Source organism: Papilio polytes, unplaced genomic scaffold (genome assembly GCF_000836215.1).
Source record: "Papilio polytes unplaced genomic scaffold, Ppol_1.0 DF822067.1, whole genome shotgun sequence".
NCBI lineage: Eukaryota > Metazoa > Arthropoda > Insecta > Lepidoptera > Papilionidae > Papilio > Papilio polytes.
The window spans coordinates 627,443-650,157 of record NW_013527137.1 but is presented as its reverse complement, the minus strand read 5'-3'; the positions used below and the strand labels follow the sequence as shown (position 1 = coordinate 650,157).

Here is a 22,715-nt window from a genome sequence, read left to right as displayed (position 1 = left end):
AACTATATTAAACGTTATTTTATTCATTTTAAGTTTGAAGATTCCACGTTCCCATATTTGAATATTTACAAATCATCATTTAATTTTCATTTTTACTGACATTATGTTAACTTCTATCTGCTTTTAAACCAATAAAATATATACTCAGTAATATTTATGCTCGTTACAGCGTGACCCATTACAAGTTATGACTTAAAGTTATAAAATTTTATGTTATTGAAGCTGTGCAGTTAAGTAAAGTTTACCGTATTCCTAAATAGCGGTGACCACGATAATAAGGCCCTAAAATTTCGACTAAGCTAATATAACTGAAAAGGGCCTTTTAAAACTAATTACGTATTATGCGTGCGACAAAAACATCCTTTTATTGTTTTGCCAATCTAATCACATCGAAAGATGTAGAATTTTCTTTTCTTTTCATTTTTTTATTTAGTTTTTTAATTTCATTTGTATAGAAAACACTATTTTTCAAATTTGTTGAAAAGTTTAATGAAGTTAGATAAAACTATTTTACTATCTCGTATCGTTTTAAACTTCTAAGATATTAAGTAAAATTAACGTAATAAATCTAGCGACAATGTAACAAATGTGACACACTGTAGACAGAGAGACAAGTTGCGACACAGCGACATGTTAAGAGGGCGCGGCAACTTTCTTCGAGTTAAAACGACCACAACCACTCCGCGACGATTCACGGAAACGATGGAAATCTCTTTATAGTTTACTGTCTTGTAAGTTAAGTATATTAGTACACATTATACTGAGATTTTTTTAAATACATTAAAAAAATAGGCACATAAGGCAAACGAGCAAGCTGCCACCTCAAACCGTCGAAAAGGCGAATCGTAGCTGCACTTAGATATCCGCAATTGCAGATGCGTTGCCTACCCTTAACCGACGGAAGAGGATACGCACATAAAAATTAGGCTTTCGACACCATACTCATCATACGAAACTTGGAATTGCTTCCACTTGACGCCTGTATTCTGTGTGGTGTTATTACACTGGGTAAACCGACCCATTCGTCCGAATATGTTAAAACGGGCTCTACCGCTGATAATTGTCTTACGATTCAAATACATAGAGATGAAAGTGTTTTTGCTACAAGTGTTTGAATATTTAAACCACATAGTTAGCGTTACGAAGTTGTTCTTTCAACCATTCATAATGAATCTTTACCAGTTGTTCAAATTGCGTCGTTCCTTACTCTGTAGGTGCGTGAAATGGAATGCAGCGCTGTTCAAACAACACGCATGTGTCAACACTAAGGTACTTTCCAACTTGATAATGACAGTATTCATCATATAAACAAAACCTTTAAAGTGGGTACAAACCTTTGACTAATAAATTATCGCATCGTTGTGCGATTGTCGATTGTTTCTCGGCCCATTCAACTGTTTAGTCCCACGATAAATTGGTCAGCCAAGTCAGTAGGAGTTCCGACCTGTAAGGGTAACCAGAAAAATTACTATAAAACACAAATTACTTAACTTTATTATTCATCAACGTTGCGGTTGTTACAAAAAATATTTGCGTACAGTCGAAGAATTTATTTCACTCCCCATTTAAAATCAATCCTAAACAGTCACCTTCAGTGCTATGATTTCTTAATTTAGCATGTATGTTTCTATAACAAGACGTGGGTAGGAAATTAAATTCTTCGACTGAGTTATTCAACATACACTTCCTGTCACAATGTTTTCTTCCTTACATTGTCTTTATTGTGTCAACGTTGATTACGCCTACACTGGAACTGGCAAAAAGTTTGCGTGTTATTGTAATATCAATCAGGTTTGTTACAAACCGATTCGCCTACGCAGACGTAATATAAATTGTACTTTAAGTAGGTCGTTGACTTTTAAACTTATATTAACCGTTATTATATAATTTACTAGTTGTTGCTTGCGACTTCGCACGCGTCAAATTAAAAAATAATAAAAAATGTAACCTATGTTACTCATACATAAGCTACCTTTCTAACAGTCAAGGAATTTTTAAAATAGGCCCAGTTTTGGAGTTATTTCAATACATATAAAAGAAAGAAATGTTTCCTTTTTATATCAGTAGAGATTTATCTTATAGCTTTTGTTATTTTTATTTGTATGTTATTGGTAGAGGTACATCACTATTTGAAGGAAAGGTAATGACATTGCCAGGCTATAGTTAGGTAACCCGTTTATATAATTAAAAACACGTGAAATCTCATATAAATATCAGGAAATCTGATGAGGGAAAGTCAAACCCTTTGGATCACAACTCAGTCAATTACCTATGATTTTTTCGAAAACGCGTTACATATGTATATTTGTCACGAAATTAAAAAGGACAATCGCAACGTTATTCATGTCACTGTAAAATAAATAAACGTACCTAAAACAAGGTTGATCAGTAGGTGACGGGGACCTCGAAGTACATTATTTTTGCCTCTTTTTAATAACATGTTAAACTTAAGATTATTAACATTTAAAACGAGACGTTTTAGAAAGTATATTCATGATCAATAAATCTGTAACGATTCAAGGGAATTTACAATTTTATATATGTCATTTAGTTTTAGAAGAGATACAATTTTGATACGTTAACTCAGGAAGAACATTTGTACAACTATTGGGCAGTAAAAGGGACGGATGAAAGGATACATGTGGCGGAAATGCGTATGTTAAGATGGATGTGTAGTAACACGATTGGATAAGATACGAAATGAGTATATTAGAGGAAATTTGAGAGGAGCCCCAGTGGTTAAGAAAATAAGGAATAAAAGGTTAGCGTGGTATGTTATGAGAAGGGATGAATTGCATGTAACAATAAGGACGTTAGTTATGAATGTAGAGGTACACCGGTAGAGGTAAACCTAGAAAGAGATGGATTGCGTGAAAGGTGACATGATTAAGAAGGGAGTGATGACTGAGATGACGGATGATAGAGTTATTTGGAGGATGAAAACCCGGTACTCCGATCTTACGGGAGTAGGATAAGGCACGGGAGATGTCGATTTGTACAACTATTGTCCGGCGAGATACAACATCTACAATTACATATATCAGGGGCAATTAAACTTTCATTTTCGTACAGATAAATTTATCAGCAAATGTGATTTAAGTGAGAAATGTGGCCTTAACTACAAGCTCTTTCACGTCTCGACCCTGTAACGTATAACGTGCGATTTCAAGCAACACACGCTAAATGATTCTGCGAGCCTTTATTATTAGATATATGAATACAATCTTAGTCAATATAGGTAAATGTAATACTTTCGTAAACGTCAATAAGTTAATAAATACACTTTGAAATGTATGTGTTAAGACTACGATTTGTCATACTAATATTATAAATAGGAATACTATGTTTGTAATGTATAGGCTTAAAAACTACTGGGCCGATTTCAAAAAATCTTTCACCATTAAAAAGCTACGTTATCAGCGAGTAACATAGGCTACTTTTTTTTTAAATTTCACTCTGGCAACAGCTAGTCTTCACTAATTTTTTTTTTTTATAACATAAGGTGGCAAACGAGCAAGCGGCCACTTGAATCCGCCAAAATGGCGAAGCGACCGCTGCCCATATACGACGGAGGTGGAGACGCACATAAAGAGGATATTTCACCTTCCTATGTATCTCCTCCACCGTCAAATCCACTTCCCCTTCCCATCCTCTCCTTATAAGAAAAGGGTGATAAAGAGAAAGGGACTTAAATTAGGCCTCCGGCACCACTCTCATCAGACGAAACACGGAATTGCTTCCATTTCACGCCTGTCTTCTGTGTGGTCGTGGTATTACACCGGGCGTGCCGGCCCTGCAGTGCTAAGATGTTAAAGCGGGCACTACCACTGTGAAAAATAAAATAAATAAATTAAATGGTATAAAACTGCTTCCTGCTGTCTGTCTAAGATCATTTTAACTACGCAGATTATCATACGTAAAACGGAATTACAACAAAATGGCGGCAGAACGGAATTTGCTAAAACGACCACATATTTAATGTTTGTGGTATGACGTCATAACATAATCAAGTCTTAATGCCAACAGACCAAGACTGTTGCTATATTAAAGTTATACTTTGTTAGACCAGTCTATTTGTAAGCCATAATTGCTTACAAGTCAATTTTCGACACATTAAACACTGGTCAATAATAAACATGTAACAGGTAAGATAAGACAATTATAACATTGATTGCCATACTATGTAATAAAAAAAAACCTTTTAATTGTCATACAAAAAAAACATACATGAAACAGATGGTGAGAGTGAAAAAGCGGGTGTACCATAACGATACCATACTATACCTCCTGTTGAACGAAATATCGGAGGAGGTGCTTTTTTTGAGCGAGGTACTAAATAGTACATTTTAGGTACATTTTTTTAGTAGTTGGTATAATTTAATTTGCTATGGTACACCCGGCATTTTGATTCTCACAAATGGCAAAAGGGAGAGACTTAGCTTAACCGATACTGGATATCGAATTATTTTTTGATTTGCTTGTTTTCCTTCTACACTGGTTAAATGAAAACAATTTTTCTAATAATTTCTAAGGCCGTTTAGATAATTCTCATTGGATACTATATTAAATTGTGTTTTGTAAACAAAACCTAACACAATAATAAGCATTTATTTCAAGGGCGGATCATTACCCGGCGGGTCGGAACCGTTTCCTCTTTTGCCGCATTGTTGGTGACATTTTTACATTAGGGACGTTTTCACGCTGTTTAACCTTGCCCATTGTTGTTAAATAACATTAACATTAATCTCAATTATTTCTACATTTATAACAACGACGAAAGTGAAACATTGTTTAGTATCTTGAAGATAAAATTCTGCATACAATTTTAAGTCTAGTGCAACTTTAGGCTTTGTTTTTATGATATTCTAATTTGTCTAATAATTATGATTAACTTAACATTATCTTATCTTTAACAATATATTTTTTAATGATGATTGCTATTTATTAAAACAGGGGGTTCAAAGGTATATGAGTAAATACAGGTTTGCCTACTTCCCCGCGACCTAGTGGCACGGATGTGCAGTCGCGTGCTGGCACCGATCCCACAACGAGCACTTCTTATGCAACCTTTGCGCATACCACGCATACCAGACAGTACACGGTTAATTACCCCCCCCCCCCCTTTATGCATTTAGAATATTTGATAGTTAAGAGCGGGCGCACACCTTAGACTAAACTATCGCACAACTATTTTGCGAATGTCGATTGTTTTGCAGCCAATTCAATTGTTTAGTTGTGCAACTAAAAATAGAGTAATTTGCGTACTTCCATATAAGCTCATAGGAATCAATGCAATGCAAGTGTGCAATACACAGTAAAGTTTGCCAATTACATCCAAATAAAAAAACTCCTTTAATCTGAGTCCGACATCTTCATGAGTGTGTTACGACAAAAATTACAATAGAGCGATGCAACTCGTAGAGTAAACAATTACAATGCACATTGGCACAATGTTTGCACACGAAGAAAACTGACATTTAATAAATCCCATTCGCCATTTTGTTTCGGCAAATTTCTCACGAGGTTTACGTAAACATTTAATAACGAGTTCGGAAGACGATGTAATAGTTACTTAAGTTTTTTAGGTTACTGGCATAAATTTACCGTGGCGAAACCATAAAGTAACCTTAAAATATACTCGTAATGATTCTGACCGGAAATAATTCAAGTTATTATCTTGATTTTCCGTTTGTTTCTTGAAAGGTAGCGATTGTAATAAATTGCAAATTCAAAGTGCAAAGGTTTTTGTAGTATGTTAGTCATCAAAAATACTAAATAGGTACAAATCAGTATTGGGCCAGCGTTATTAATGTCTAAATTTCTTTAATTTAAGGTAAACGCTTCGGTATGGATATATCTGAATTGATAAACAGTAACAGCGTTGTTGACCATACCAAGACATTAGATTTGAGACTTCTAAGAAATTCTAGATTCATCTACGTTGAATTCTCTAAAAATATTAAAAACAGCTTTATTTCAGAAGTATACAAAGACATAGATGCATTAATGATATCCATTAAATCAAGTCGAACGCTTAATTACGAAAATTGGTTAATAATATACTTAAAGTAGCTACCAAGAAATCGAGGCCGCCACAAAACTGCCTCCGGCATAGCCTCTTTGATCTGAACTTTAACGCCGTCTCTTGCTACTTAAAAGAAATATCAAATTGGATATTCAAAATATATTTCATACACATTTAAGAATTGGTTTTATAAGATAAATTAATTATTTTAAAAAGCACGTTAAAATTAATTCCTACTGTTTAAATACCGTGATTATAATTTTCGTGCTGAAGTTCTTAATAAAGTCTTTTAGTTTAGAGTAGACATCTGCTTGAGTGTATATCAAAGGCACAGCTAATTGACCATTATGTGCTCTGAATAAATAATTCTTTTATTACCACAAAAAACTACAAATGAAAACATGCATTTAGCAACCTTAGAGCTAGTAAAGAAAATGTGGCAAAGGGTGGCAAGCTCAGGTAATGCAAGGACGGCGCAAGCCGTTCTGCGCTGGTTTTCAGCTGGCCTCTTTACACACAGGTATTGACACAAAAGTAGGGTGACAACCCTAAAAGACATTAAAAATATAAAATAATAGAGTAGCCGTCAACTATGTTCTTCTAGCAGAATGCGAGGCGTGTCTACCAATCTTCAATACTGCGTTAGCGACGCTAATATATTGCAGTGAAAGTTGGGTGTGGTTAAAAATATGCGTCTAAGATTAATGCTATTGAAACGTAATATTCAGAAGAATTTGGATGAAAGTGTTCGGTAAGGGAAAAGGTTGATATTTCCACAGTAAATCTATATTGAGCGATTTCAAACTTTTGCATCTATATTTCTATAATATCTATATCTATACTAATGTTATAAAGAGGATAGATTTGTATTTTTGTATATATTGAAATAACTCAAAAACTTCTGGGCCGATTTTAAAAATTCTTTCAACGTTAGGAAAGTAATTTATCTGTTAGTAATTTTTTTAATTTCACGCGAACGAAGTCGCGAGCAACAGCTAGTAAATAAGTAAAACATATTCTGCAGTCAACGTCATCTACAAACAGAATTAAAACGATCTATTGATGATGAATTATTACATTTATATTCATAGAATGGCTGGTATTATATGAGAAGTCATTCATAACGCATGTAAGGGATTCATGACAGGCGGCCATTTTAGGAAAGTTATTCAATTGGTTTGTATCGCGCCATAAAATTATTAGGCTTTCTAACGCGATCGTTTTATAGACGTTGCAAATTGTTTAGTATAATTATTTTAATGAAATCGTTGTTTATAATTTTATAGCCGACGATAACTGTTATATTAAAAATTAATTATTTCCCGCCATTTCTCACATTAAAGTCGAATTGTTTTATGGTTATTAATTAAAATGAGAACTTTGTTTTCTTTACGTATTTTTGATTATAATATACTTTAGGGAGATTATCTAAAACCATGTTTTTTTGTACTTTCTTATAATTTCTCTAGACACGTAGATTCGGGTTCCATTACAATGGGCGTCGACGCCTCATTAGAAAGCAGTCTCAACAATACAGTCGGCATACAAAATGTGTTGACACCCTAAATCGAAAGGTTATCGACTAGATTCCCTTTCGATAAGCGGTTTAACACTAATATTGTGTACCACAATATTTTTATAATTACTTATTTTATGAATTGTGCACCGTTAGGTTTGTGCAGCTTCGATCGGGGCAATAAAATACATCGAGAAATATTGTTCGTGAAATTAAAATCATACAATTTTAGTAAAAGGAACTAAGAAAACTTTCTCACAAATTGTTTAGTGTTGTTGTGTTAGAAACTGTTTATAAAATGATATATTTTTCATCGCTGTGGCAGCCCTGTATGAACTAGTGTGGTCGGAACCGAGGCGTATTGTCCTGGTTGAAATCGTTTGGTATTCACAACGTCCTCCAACATCTTGGCCGGACGGAAGCGTCCGTTGCGATTGTTTACCGGATTCAATGAACTTTTTTTGGGTCGTTCGAAGGCGCGACTATAATTTTATGCCGACAACGTGTGTTATTTTTAAATGCCAATCAATCTGTTTCGGAATGATGATATTCAAGGGCATATGACCGCATCGCGATTTACTATGTTGTATATCCCCGTTTTTTTTAATCATAGTCGAATGATCGAAGCTGATTCACAGATTAAAAAGGCGCTATAAAATTTGAATAAGATAAAATTGTTTTGCAGATACTGATATTAAGAATATTGTCGCTGTTTTTTATTCAGCCATCTATGTCTTTGGTATAATGTAGTTCTATCTACCGCAGGGGTGGCTAGGCAAACATTTATTCATCAAAGTGCCATTTTTTATAAAGAAATGTTTAATGCGGTCTTAAACGTGCCATCGGATAATTGGTACTTCGATTATTACATCAATTCCAAGGTGCATCTACTTCATAATTTTTTCGCTATGTTTTTATTATAATCGACGTGCCCAAAATATAATGTCGTGTGTCATTTAAGGCACGCGTGCCATTGGTACGGTCACCTCTGTTCTAGCTGTTACAGATGTTAAAAATTAAGATTGTTAATTACAAATTATTACAAGAATTTTTACGGTTCGTGGTAACATAAAAAGAAATCGAATTACGCATTGCGTGTTACCGAGAGATGCGTCAAAATAGTGTCAAAAGTAATATTACTTACGAGAACATTTCTCATCAACTAACGATTTTCACTTTCTTCAATTAAGAATGTTTGCGACGAAACATCTGGCAGTTTGATTGTATAACAACACTTTCGTTTGGAGAAACATTTGTTTTCCGTTAAATTTTATCACAATATTGTCTAAGTCTTAAGAGCCATTAATAAATCTATTGTTTTGAACTATTTGTAGAGACAAAAACGTGTTTCATACATTTTTTAGCTTGACAAATGTTACGTCTAATAGTTGTATCGTATTTTTTAATTTCTTTATTCGCTAGAACGATGTTTTCGTAGAAATGACATTATTATACAAGTGCATTTAATTTTATACACATTATCAATCAATTTCTACATTCCTAACGGTCGTAGTGAACTTGACGTGATTTATCACTTCATTATTTTTTTAAAACATAAATATTGATCCGATACGTTAACTTGCAATTAATATGGGGTAATGAATCATTGATAACTAGTTGGTAAACTATTTCGATATGATATTACATTCAAACTATAGGGTAATATGTTTAGTATATAACAAGGGCGACATAATTCGTTTACCAAGTTACGAACACATCACCGATGGCGGTGAACATTGGAGCGGCTATTTTATTGTTGTTTGGGGTAGTCTACGTAAGTCATTATATTATATTTTTTAATTAATACTAAATAGCGCATAAGATACAGCATTTTTTATTTGTCTTTACAGTACCCGGCTAATAGCCAGTATTACGCAATATCATCATGTCCTTCTTCCCTGATGGTGGCGCCACCAGCGCCCGTATACGCTGCGCCGCCCGCCGCGCCCTGTGGATGTGGCCCTTCCCTGCCGTGCGGTTGCCAAGCAGCAACCCCCATATATGTCACACTCCCAGCACCTCCCCCACTCTGTGTCACACCACCTCCTTTACCTCCGATGTACATTGAAGTGCCCCTTCCGCCGCCTATTACTGTATCACCGCCCCCGTTACCTCCGATGTGTATCTCGCCTCCACCACTTCCTCCGATGACTATTGCACTACCGCCGCCTCCACCTATGACAGTTTCTCCTCCACCCTTACCTCCGATGTGCGTTACACCTCCTCCTCTCCCACCTATGAGCGTAAGTCCGCCAATGCCGCCACCATTGATTTTGGAACTGCCTCTTCCGCCTCCGATAGTGATAGAATTGCCGGCTCCTCCGCCGATAGTAGTTCAGCCGCCGGCGTTGCCCCGAGTGATGGTACAACCTCCGCCGTTGCCGCCGATGTCAGTTCAGCCTCCCTGTCCACCGCCTATGATGGTACAGCCGCCATCTCCGCCGCCAATGTGCATCCAGCCTCCGGCACCGGGCCCGGTGACCTTGCAGCCGCCGTGTCCCGAGCCGTTATACGTGCAGCCACCACAGCCGTGTCCCATGACTATCCAGCCTCCGCCGCTGCCGCCTATATGCGTGCAGCCACCTCCACCTCCGTCGATGTACATTCAGCCTCCAGCGCCCGAGCCTTTCTGCATCCAGCCACCTGCGCCCTCCCCCGTCTGCTTCCAGCCTCCGCCTCCACCTCCTATATGTTGCCTGGCGTCACCTCCCGGCTGTGACTGTTTAGCCGCTGCTCTGCCATCACCAATTTATTTATAAGTCATTATTGCCATTGTTGAATAGTTCATAAGTAATGTATTAACATTTAAATATAAATTGTTGCTAAAATATGTTGTTTCACTTATTATTTTCAACGAGGAATATAACGATCCTCCTTCGTTAACATCCTTCGATTTCTATTTAAGAATTTAAAGTATCATTAGTTGGCGGAAAATCGGTATCCATATTGGCAAGTGTAGTAGATATGATATACTAGCTGTTGCCATGCGACTTCATCCGTGTAAAATTATAAAAAAATCAGTTTATTGTTCACATGTGTCAAATTATCAATTGCAAATGTCAAAATGACATGACATGATGGTTTGACCATGGCAACATGCTTGATGGTTTTTATCCAAAATATTTATCCTTAAATTTAACGGCGTGAAAATATATAGCCTCAAGCGTGACGTTAGTGTAGGGCTTTTTATTAAATAAAAACGTTATTCGAAAATATGCTGTAATTGCTGACATCTTAGGCAACAAAGACGTATGTGTTTACGCTTTATTATAATAGTATAGAAGTATAGATGAACGTACTGACTTACGACTGTTCGTTTCTTTTAATTCTACCTGTCTCGACTTACTGTAGACATAACATGTGTAAATGTAAGCTAAGAACAACTCGTGTTACCTTTGTCATACAATCAGCTACAATACTCGGTGTTTGTCGACAAAGTACCATAGATACTGGAGACGATATTCAATATTTACACTTTTCGTTAAGAAACAGCTAACATACGTTGCATTAAGTTTTGAAAACTCTGTTTACACTTTTTGAACGACGTACTGAATTTGTCTGTACGTTTTTTTTAAATTCAGTAACTTATAAATAGAAACATGGAATATTTTAAATATCAGAAACTGTATATTTTTCTTATACCTAATTGATGATTAAACTTCGATATTATACAAAACAATTAATTTCACGGACTACGTTTGCTAGTGGTCTAATCGATTGAAGGGCATACAATGTCTTTTTCAAGATCCCTTAGGTCACATTGAACTAAATCTCTGTCCGAATAATTAAAACTGTAGAAACATTTGTCTCATTTCACCAAATTTTAAAATAAAAAAGTTACAAAGCTTGTTTTGGTGAATGTTTCATCTCGATAAATATTTTAATTAACATTTTGAATGATTTATTTAAAAAAAATCTTGTATGTTTTTGACATTTGTTTTGTTTGTTAATAGGATGGCGGGGTCGGGGGGGCCTGGGGGGCAGGTGGAGTGGGCAGCGGGCGCGGCGGTGTGGTTCCAGCCGCCAGGAGCGCCCGCTCCGCTGCCCGGGGACCTGCTCGAGGTGCACCGCGCCGCCCGCGTGCTTCTCGTTAGTGCCCTGGTCAATGGACAGGTGAGGGAACTATCGAAAAATCTATCATCCCTCTCATCTCCTTCAAAACAACAGAGACAACATATGTTTTAATAAAAGTATTACGGTAGAATTTGACAATTATCCATGAGAGACGCAATATCCTTGGATTTAACTAGAAGACTGTAACTGTTTAAAAGCTTACACTTCCACTAAATAAGGAATTATTTCCTTTAAATCCCACGATTTCATTATTTATCGATCATACCACTAATTTGTACAAACTCGCGTCAAAACCACAATAATTAGTTATTGTTTATCGATGAATTATCGCAAACAATGCATTCAGTAACAGCTATTGAAACTAGAACAAAATTATCACGTACGTGTGTCAATATGTCAGTCGTGTGATTGTGGAAACGCGATGAAACACGTACGACATGTAAACCAGAGGGCTTATCATGAACATTCGTGAGAAGGCTTTCGTAACGACATCGACAAACTTAGTATTAGATTTGTACAGTGCCTCTGCGTGAACACAAATTTTATCCATATTGTTACGAATACGTTCTTGCAATGCCACACAATTATTCGTGATAGACCCTCAGCATACTTGGTTGTAAAACAAAGAGGTATTCCAAAGTAATTAGTAAACATATCAGAATTGATAATCAGAAAAACATATAAAATCTAATCAACATAAATGAATACGAGAATAAAATAAACAAAAATGATTCATACAAATTACATGTCAACGGATCGATTTTAGAATGTGAGAAGCATTAGATAAACTAATGTGACATTGATATTAAAACCCGTTTCCACTAACCGACTAACGCCACGCGACTGTATTATATGTTGCACTAGTGGTAATGTTAAACACGCCTTATAGAACTAGTGGTCAGTACGACAGGTACTGCGCGGCTATTCGCTTAGTGGAATTGAGGTGTAACAATGCCGCGAACTCTCTACCCACATTCCTGAGGCCCGGCGATCGGCGCATGCCTTTTCTCGCTGCGACGCCTGACAGTTTTCTAATTCTTGTTTTTAATTATCTTCGCTGATGACTATCGTAAATAAACTGTTGATTACACAGATCTGTATAATGAAATGAAATTTAAAAGTATTTATCTCATTAATATTGATCAAAATTCAATAATAATATGTTTTTACTACTAATAGAATTGTTTAAAAAATCAAGAAACTACACGGAATAAAATCTCGATTAAACCTGGTTATCTGACCTAAGATTAAGATGCCAGCAACCAGACGATATGCACTTTACTCCGTTATCCTGTTCGGTAGCTAACAGTTAACTCCACTATACCAGTTTTGTAGGCATTCAGTTACACTTCGCGCTTCTAATACGCCACTACGCTATACACAATTCGTGCAAATTGTGATGTAATGTTTGTATAAAAATTACAATTAGAAAGTGTTCGGAATTAAATAAGAATTATTCATGAAAGTGAACGTTATGCTCATACGTGATATAAGATTTGTGAAGTGTGAAATAACATGGTGTTGCAAGTTGTGAAAAATCACAAAATCGTTGTGAATTGTCTTCAATATAGACAACTATTGACCGAATAAATAGTAAAATACCAATAAATTACGACATGTGTGTTAATTAAAAAAAATCGCTTTTAATATTTAGAATAATTGTCAGCCGTCACATCTGACAGTCGATGCGCGTTCATTTCGCGCCAACACCGAGCACTTCGCCGGATATTTGTGAGGCTTGTAACCTCTCTTGTAGCTCCACAGACTCACAAACTTCAACATGGACACGACATAACCTATTTCACAAACGGAAGATACGACAGAAAGCGCGGATGATTCCGAAATCGCCAATTCTTAAAACTTCGAAAAAGAAAATGGCGGACTTAAGACATAGAAAATGGAGATCAAAGTCCGTTCGAAAGTTAAAAGAGTTATGTTTAGAAGTGATGTTGAACTATGTAAGGATTATTCTCAAAAAAAAAAATTAAAAGTTTGTAGATATTGATACCTTAAATTCCTTAAAAAAAAAGAAAATCCATAGAAAAGAAAAGAAACTCTACATAAAAAAAATTAAATCTTGCAAATTCTAGAGATATCTTGCAATGTTGTCTAAATATTATTCGTACGACTCCATATTTATACTGTTATATCTTTGGCTGAAAGAAAGATAAAAGCTAATAGAATATTTCGATTTTTTCACATCAGTTGTCAGCACAGTCACATCCCGTTGTTATATGCCTAACTTAACAGTAAAGAAAGTAATATGCAAGATAATATCCTTGCTTTAACTTTTTAAACCGTATTTTATTTACCACAACGCACGTCTTACTTAGAATAACTATCTAATGAGAACAGTAATTTACAAATGCGATGAGACTACAATATAATAATTTTCATACACATTTCTCGGTCCGTTTAGCAAGCATTTAAGCTATATTTCACAGTGATGTCGAGAGGGAAACTGATGCGTTCAGATGAAGATTGTATTGTAGTTACGTCATGTCAGTGGCGGCGGGAGACGATAGTTTTCCGTCTGGCTGCGGTCTCGTGTTGTTCCTCGATTACGTTAAAGCGTATCTAAACTAGTAGAATATTGTATTGCGTATTACAAATGCTTGGTTTAACCTTGACTTAATAAATAAGCCATAGCATAGATGATTGAAATTAGATGTATGATTTTCTTTAGTCCATTGTTGCACAATATACGGTTACGATTTCCTAGTATTTTGTTAAGTTTCGGTGATAATTTTGGTCTTAGACTTTGCAAACCCTAAAATAATCTTTCCATCTTTTTAATGTGAGCAGCTCCAAAATAGAAATGTATTTTGGATCGATTAATTTCTTTTCGTATTCAAAGTGTTTCACTTAACAAAGTTTCAATTATTAGTTAGCAGCAACATATATTTAGTTAATAAACAATTTTGTTGTCCAACAGCCCCAGACATTCGCCCTCCAAATGGGCAATGGCGAAGAGGAGGGCGACCCGGTGTGGCCGCGCGAGGAACTCGGCCCTAACGGAGTGGAGGACATGACTCGCCTCCATGACCTCCACGAAGCTGCGTTACTATGGAACTTGAAGCTGAGATACGAACAGGGTCTTATTTATACATACGCGGGGTCCATACTTGTAGCTGTTAATCCTTACAGACCTGTTGATTCGTTGTACGGGCTGCAGACTGCTAGAAGGTAACAAATAAATAAATCTAAAGCGATAATTCTTATAAACAGGTATAACCAGCAAATTAATGTAACTAAGTAATGAATAAACTATGGTTTTGCAATTTCATGTGGCGATTTGGTCAAAACAGCTTAATGTTACCCATTTGATCGTCTGATGTTTATTTCATTTTTAAACTATTTTAAAGCACACAGGTGTCGAAAGTACTCATGTAAATTTTATTTTTTTATGAATGGAAGGTCTTTGGCATTGTATGTCTTGCGGCTGCACAATTAAAGTGTCATTAGACATTGAGCATGGCACACAACCTTGACACTTTTAATGCAACCTCTATGTCGGTTGTATTATCTAAATCTTTGATGTGGGCACAACCAAGGATTTATGTATCTCACTATTGTAATGATGTTTGTTTGTTTGGAATGAAATAATTAACTTTACGGCAAGGCAAATATGTTATTAAGGTAACATTATATGCATTTTCATTTGTAACAGATACCATGCGGCGGAAGCACTAGGAGACCTACCACCGCACCTGTTCGCGATCGCCGCCGCTGCCCGATCCTCTTTACCACACCCGCAAGCTATACTGATATCAGGGGAATCGGGCGCGGGAAAGACGGAATCTACCAAACTGGCAGTGCAGTTTCTAGCCGCGGTCGCTCCCGCGCCGCTGGGCAGGGCACCTGTATCCGAACAGATACTTGAGGCGGCCCCATTGCTGGAAGCGTTCGGAAACGCGAGGACACCAAAAAACCATAACTCTAGTCGTTTCGGAAAACTTTTAGAACTATATTTCAAAGATGGCGCCCTGGCCGGTGCGAGAGTAGCACATTATTTACTAGAAAAGTCGAGAATAGTCACCCAATCGCCGGGCGAAAGAAACTATCATGTATTTTATGAACTGTTAGCCGGATTGGACGAGGAACAGAGACGTACGAGAGGTCTCCTGACGGCGGAGCATTATTTCTATTTAAATCAGGGAGGTGACTCTGGAGGTGCTGGCGCGGGAGCCGATTGGTCCGCTCTGTGCGGCGCTATGCAAGTGCTTGGCATTGGTGATGCTGAAAGAGAAGACATTATAAGGGTATTGGCCGCCGTTCTTCATTTAGGAAATGTATACTTCCACAGAAGACAGTTGCGTCACGGACAGGAAGGAGTTCAGTTAGGAGGTGGTGCCGAAGTGCGTTGGGCGGCGCATTTATTAAAGGTACCTGCAGAAGCACTTGCACGCGCTTTGACAACGAGGGTGACAGCCGCCCGTGCTGAGCGTATGAGATCACCTCTACCGATAGACCAGGCCTTGGATGCCAGAGATGCGTTCGCGAAGGCGCTCTATTCTTCTCTTTTCAACTGGCTTGTTTTAAGAATCAACTCGATAGTCCACCGCTCGGGTCTACACGACGCACATCGGATATCTCTCCTCGATATCTTCGGCTTCGAAGACTTGGAAGAGAATTCCTTCGAACAACTCTGTATTAATTACGCAAACGAAACGCTTCAGCATTATTTTAATAAGCATATATTCAAACTGGAACAACAGGAGTATCAGAAGGAGCGATTGGAATGGTCGAATCTGACTTGGAATGATAACTCTCCAGGTATGTCTCCAGGAATCTCCAGGAATCCTCTCCAGGAACTGTCATATTTATATTTGCATTTGACTTCTGGTTGCTAAGTTTAATGCTGTTTCCAGTGATCCAACTACTCAGTAAGAAGCCGGTGGGCATTCTGCATCTGTTGGACGACGAGAGCAACTTCCCTCGCGCTTCGGACGCCTCGTTCCTGGAGAAGTGTCACTATAACCATGCCCTAAATGAGTTGTACTCAAGGCCTAGATTGGGAGCTAACGAGTTCGGAGTACGTTTAGTTTCTCTCTTTAAATTAATGAAAGCATATGTAAAGTTTTCATACTTATTTATGCTCGTTTTTCAGATTAAGCACTACGCGGGTCAGGTGTGGTACAATGTGGAGGGCTTTTTAGACAAGAATCGCGACGCACTCCGCGGGGACGTGCTGGAGTTGCTGTGCAGTAGTGATGTGCCGCTTGTCGCCGAGATGTCTAGCCAGCTTCGCGCGCAGCATGACAACAACAAGACATTGCCACGCGGCGCTAATGGACGCTTTGTTACCATGAAGCCGAGGACTCCTACTGTCGCAGCTAGGTAAAATAATTCTAAATATATTTATCCATTTGATTTGATTTCCATCCTAAACCAACGGCCATGAAGGTATGAAGTCTAGGTGTATTAAGACCGCGCCAAATCGAAGCTCGCGGTATCTGCTTACCTCTCGTATATTTTTATTGTCAATTGTTTGATCACAAAACAGTATCCTAATAATGTGGCAATATCGTCTTTACCGTGTCTTGTCCTATCCCCAGATTCTCCGACAGCCTGCACCAGCTGCTGGAGTCGATGACGCGCTGCAACCCATGGTTCGTGCGCTGCATTAAGCCGAACACGGAGAAGTCGCCAATGAAATTCGAACTGCCGTGCGTGTTGGCGCAGCTGCGCTACACTGGCATGCTCGATACCATCAAGATACGTCAAACTGGATACCCCATACGGATACCGTTCCAGAACTTTGTTGACAGATATCGGTGAGTCAACCTAAAAACTGAATAATTCTATTTTCTGGAATAAAAGGTAGTCTGTATTTTTTTAAATAGGTATTTATTCCGAATTTAATACAGATCCGATCCAGATATTACGTGATATCATTGTTAATGCATCCATCTAAAATTTCGCATTCACAGTAAAGTTATTGCATTTGCAGCTACTTGTTGAAGACGAATCCGGCTCGTGCTACGCCCTACAGAGAGATATGCAATTCAATTCTCGCCGAGATGCCGCCAACTGGCGCTGGTAAGTCAACAATGAGAAATATTTATTAGCAAATTTAATTCGTATTATCACGCAAAGTAATCTTATGCATAATTAAATTGAGTTCTCATATTGGGTTGCTAAAGTTTCCATTTATTTTATCATTACCTAGGTTAGGTTGAATTTAATCTTAAAGGAGTAAAACTCAAGTTAACTTACGAACGGTTAAAAGAAGCCGTGACTAGCCATCAGTATAGTGCGGTATTTAAGTAAATCTTTACCTCTGATGATTAAGAAGTCGTGGGTAATAAATTAGTCAGACTAAGAAAGCGTTACAACATAGGAATCGATCACACCTACGTCTTCATTGTTACCAGTTAACGGCTTACTGTATGCATAATAGTCAACGTATAAAGCAACGGATTTGCATGCTTTATTTGAACGATCCCTCTCCGGAGGGACTTACGTGCATTGTGTACGCGATAGGCTGATTGTGGGAGAAAGGAATCAGTCGGAATTCAAGCTAAGAGTTGTATACATGTGAACGAAGTTTAATAACTCATAAAGAATCTAGTGATTGTTTAAGTGAATGTGTGTGCTTTAAAGGTATAGATTTTTGAATGTATTTTTAACTTACTAATGTTATAAATGCCAGATTTTGTTGGATGGATGGATGTTTGTTAAAAGGTACATATCTTAGATCTCATCTTAGAAGGAACGACGAAATAATAAATAGAACAGTGTGTACAAACAAATAGGCTACTAACTATTTTTATTTATTTCCGCACGAATTCGCGGTCAAAAGCTAGTAGATGTATAGAGTGGAAGGGTTTTGTCTTAGCAATCTCCTCTTGTCTTATTGTTATTAACAAACGTAGTTGGATATGTGTTATAAAAATACCGAGACTTACGCATCCGTGACTTGGCGGGGAAAGTGTTACAATTGATGTTACGTGTTAAATTGCTTACAGAGAATCTGTGTAACATGCCGTAAAAAATGTACATCTTGTGATTTCGACGTATTAACAGCATCTTTATAGCTCTTGAATACGGTCGTTGTAAGGTTGTCGTTTTGTTAAATATTAAACAACACAAAATGTTCATTCATATTATTTTCGAAATAGACCTCTAATCTTCGTTATTTTTAGGGACTTTGTTTCTGCAAATCTATGACATTCTTTGTCTTGTTGGACTTGTAAAACTGTTTAAGTAAAGTTAACTATATCTTAAATGTTTTTTTATAACTATTATCACTAAAACATACGAATTTGAATCGTTAGTGTATACAAATTGTGTTCATTTTCAGCGGGCGCGGACTACCAGCTGGGCGCGGCGCGCGTGTTCGTACGCGAGGCGCTGCACCGCGGGTTGGAGCGAGCCCGCGCAGACAAGCTGCGAGCCGCCGCTACCACGCTACAGGCGCATATCAGAGGATATCTAGCTAGGTTAGTTGAACAACTATCTACTAATAACTAGTAAAATAAGTAGTACGCACGTCATTCGTCTATATATGCCAGGTCAGATCTGTCTGTGAAGAGATTTAAAGTATAGAAACTAAACTATCGCACAACTGTCTAGTCTCGCTTTGGTTCCCATGAGCTTATATGGAGGTGCGCACACTACTTGATTTTTAGTGGTGCAAACAGTTGAATTGACTGGCGAAACAATCGGACAACAGTTGTGTGATTGTTTACTTGAAAGGTGTGGGCCCGCTCGTCTAATATTCCTTAATTTAGTGTAGGTTCGAACAACTTGACTGATTTAAATTGATACCTTTTGTGTTTAGAAAACGATACAACCAGCTGCAAGCGTCGACTGTTCGTATCCAGTCGTGGTGGCGCGGGGCGCGCGACCGGCGGCGGTTCGTGCGCGCGCGTCGCGGCGTGGTGCGTGCGCAGGCGCTGGTCCGCGCGCGCCGGGCGAGGCGCCGCGTCGCCGCGCTGAAGGAACAGAGAGATGCTCAGAGACGCCGCCAGGAGGCGCAGCAGGCGGCCGCTAAGTAAGGAGAAACAATTTAAAAATACTTGATGATTACCCGGTGGGCCTACTTTAGTGCCTTTTTCTTCTCACCCTTTTTCTCGTAAAAATAGGATGGAAAGGGAACGTGGATTTGGAAGGGGAAATTTTATCTTTATGCGCGTCTCCTCCTCCGTCGATCAAGGGTAGGCAACGCATCCGCTACTGCGAATGTTTATGGGCAGCGGTCACTTCGCACATTTTGACGGATTCAGGTGGCTTGCTGGTTTGCCACCTTATGATATACCTAAAAAAATATTTCCATTAGTATTCTCTTACTCTGAGTACTAACTGAGTGAACAATCTACATCTGTCTGTAAATTTTCATTACGTTGTAAGTAAGGAATATCATTGAATATATCTGCCTACCCCTTGTTTACCAAATGCTTTCGTTATCAGACGCCGTGCGGCGGAGCAGAAGGCGAAGGCGGAGAGCCTGCAGGTGCTGGAAGTACCGGCGGAGCTCGCCTTCATACTGTCCAAGATCGATGAGACACAACCCTTGCATACCGAGAAGAACATTACCAAGGTAACATGCTGACGTTTTGTATAAACGCTTTTATTGTGCAAATATTTTAATAAAAACTGTTTGGCGATGTAAGAATAGGTGGTCCTTGAGCGAGTATTATCTCGGTCTGAATTTTTTTTTTACTATTCCCAGGTGTCAGGTGATGTGTTCGCGGAGGAGGAGCGCATCCAGCTACCAAAAGACCTGCAGCAGTTTGCGTTCTCCAAGTTCAGCTCAGTGTACTTCGCGGACGGCGGCCAGCTCAGCCCCAAGAAGCAACCTATCACCAAACCCTTCCTTTCAAAGGCTGCAGTCAGGTATGAAGTTGTTATACGTTGAATTATTCATATATGTAATGTTTATTTTGATCGCAAACAACAAAATTACACAAAATGATCTCTCGTCAGGAGATTTTAAATGTCTTAGCGGCCCAAGGTCATGTGCTTACGTAGAGCACGCCCCGCCTACACTATTATTATATTGCGAGCTGGCAACATATGTGGAAACTTCTGAATGTTCTATATGATGAGTTTTAATATAAAATTTACTTTATGATTTGTTTTTCAGAGACCAAGACTTCAACGATGCGATCGCTGTATTCAAATTAATCTTGCGCTGGTGTGACGAATCCGCTGCCGGAGATGATACGCGGCAAAAGGTATCTGGTTTATTACAAGGATTTACATAAGTGTAACAGTGGTAGTGCCCGCTTTAACACCTTAGCACGAATAGGTCGGCACGCCCCCTGTAATACCACGACCACACAGAAGACAGGCGTCAAATGGTAGCAATTCCGTGTTTCGTCTGATGAGTGTGGTGCCGGAGGCTTAATTTTAGTCCCTTTCTCTTTACCGCCCTTTTCTCACAAGAAGAGGATGGGAAGAGGAAGTGGATTTGACGGTGGAGGATATGCATAGGAAGGGGAAATATCCTCTTTATGTGCGTCTCCTCCTCCGTCGGATAAGGGTAGGCAACGCATCTGCAATCGCGGATGTCTATGGGCAGCGGTCGATTCGCCATTTTGGCGGATTGAGGTGGCCGCTTGCTCGTTTGCCACCTTATGTTATATAAAAAAAAAATGTGGATAAAAAATACTTAACTTATGTTCATATTCTTCAGTTCTCTGAAGAACTTCTGCCTTCTAACTCATAGCAGATCTGTAGACGACGTTTAACCCTATAGTGAATTCAGGCGATATTCTCCGAAACGGCTAAGCCAATTTCGACGGTTCAACGGACGGTGGATAACATGAATCAGCATATTATAGCCATTTTTTTTTAATTCCGCCTTGTCAAAATGGCGCAGCGGGTCCGATTTTGATGGGACTTTGAAAGATAGCTGGTAGAAGGTGCACGCAATCGATGACATTAAAAAAAACACGCTAACGATGGTTTACGGATAGCTAGTTTGTACTTTTAAAAGTGATATGTTTGTGTATAGGTGTTAGCTGACTACATAGCGTCCCGCGGGATAGCGTCGCGCGGGCTGCGGGACGAGATCCTGGTGCAGCTGGCCAACCAGGCGGCGGGCGGCGCGCACAGCGACCGCGTCTGGAGGCTCGTCGCGCACTGCCTCGCCTCCTTCCAGCCCGGCCCCGCCCTGCACAAGTCAGTACAGCTAAAAGACGTTTAAATCAAATTTGTCGTAAGATTTATTAATACTTTGTCACAAATTGTATAAACACTTGATTAAAATATAAAATTACTTTTGTTCGCAAATTCGCCCGCGTTTAATTAAAAATTATCAAAATACTTAGCCTAAGTTACTCACTGATAACGTAGCTTCGTAATGGTGAAAGAATTTTTGAAATCGGCTCAGTAGTTTTTTAGTTATTTCAATACATACAAAAATACAAATCTATATAGATAACAATTCAATATTAAGTTTCGGTTTATAATCTATTTTGAGTATAAATTGTAATAAAACAGGTATCTATTGAGACTGATATCCGAGTCGACAACGGGACGTCAACGTAGCCGACTTCTGCGGCTGGCGGGCGGCGCGGAGGCTGCGCAGGCGCGGGCGGCGGGCGTGGCGCGCCGGGCGCCGCCCACTGCTCTTGAGTGGAGGGCCGGAGACAACTCCCTACCTGCTCTGCCACTGCGGCTGTACGATGGTATGCTGTAGTTTCTAGCGATCGATAATGTCATTGTACAGTTTTTACAGTATTTGGTAAACATTTTTCTTCGTTTCATAGATACGCTGAGACATGTTAGCGTAGACGCGTGGACGACGTGCGAGCGCGCCGCAGCCGCAGCACTGGCCGCCGCCGGACATCAGCGCGGCCTCACCGGCTGGTCGCTCACTATGGAGCACAACGGACAACTCACGGGTAATGTTCTCTTTAAACTGTAACAGATCAATGTATCAAAATAGCCGTTACTTGCGACTTCCTCGGCGTAAAATTAAAATATGGCCTACGTTATGCATACAAAAATATAAAAATACAATCTTTTCTATAACATCAGTATAGATATGCTAATGTAAGAAAATTAAATCAATTTATTGTTGTTGACAGAGTGGGCGGGGTGCGAGTTCGCGCTGGACGCGGTGGGCGAGGTGGAGGCGTGGCCGGG

The 22,715-nt window shown here is 38.7% G+C and overlaps 2 protein-coding genes across 2 annotated transcripts in view; both read left to right on the top strand.

Moving 5' to 3' along the window:
- Positions 1-22,715, top strand: part of LOC106106813 (unconventional myosin-XV) — a 67,395-nt gene that overhangs the window by 11,291 nt on the left and 33,389 nt on the right. Inside the window, exons 2-17 of the mRNA XM_013287472.1 lie at positions 11,495-11,654; positions 14,551-14,801; positions 15,286-16,391; positions 16,487-16,650; positions 16,726-16,955; positions 17,174-17,392; positions 17,569-17,657; positions 18,922-19,060; positions 19,402-19,614; positions 20,031-20,160; positions 20,293-20,456; positions 20,707-20,797; positions 21,580-21,746; positions 22,068-22,255; positions 22,337-22,471; positions 22,658-22,709. Of these exons, the coding sequence (XP_013142926.1) occupies positions 11,496-11,654; positions 14,551-14,801; positions 15,286-16,391; positions 16,487-16,650; positions 16,726-16,955; positions 17,174-17,392; positions 17,569-17,657; positions 18,922-19,060; positions 19,402-19,614; positions 20,031-20,160; positions 20,293-20,456; positions 20,707-20,797; positions 21,580-21,746; positions 22,068-22,255; positions 22,337-22,471; positions 22,658-22,709 (3,497 nt within the window). The 5' untranslated portion in view covers position 11,495. The remainder of the gene's footprint in view (positions 1-11,494; positions 11,655-14,550; positions 14,802-15,285; positions 16,392-16,486; positions 16,651-16,725; positions 16,956-17,173; positions 17,393-17,568; positions 17,658-18,921; positions 19,061-19,401; positions 19,615-20,030; positions 20,161-20,292; positions 20,457-20,706; positions 20,798-21,579; positions 21,747-22,067; positions 22,256-22,336; positions 22,472-22,657; positions 22,710-22,715) is intronic.
- On the top strand, positions 9,443-10,300 carry LOC106106814 (leucine-rich repeat extensin-like protein 3). Its single transcript, XM_013287473.1, has one exon. The coding sequence runs from the start codon at positions 9,443-9,445 to the stop codon at positions 10,298-10,300; it is 858 nt and encodes a 285-aa protein (XP_013142927.1).

Bases quoted from the DNA above. Each gene is read 5' to 3' on its own strand.
- LOC106106814 (XM_013287473.1), top strand. From the start codon at position 9,443: ATGGTGGCGCCACCAGCGCCCGTATACGCTGCGCCGCCCGCCGCGCCC.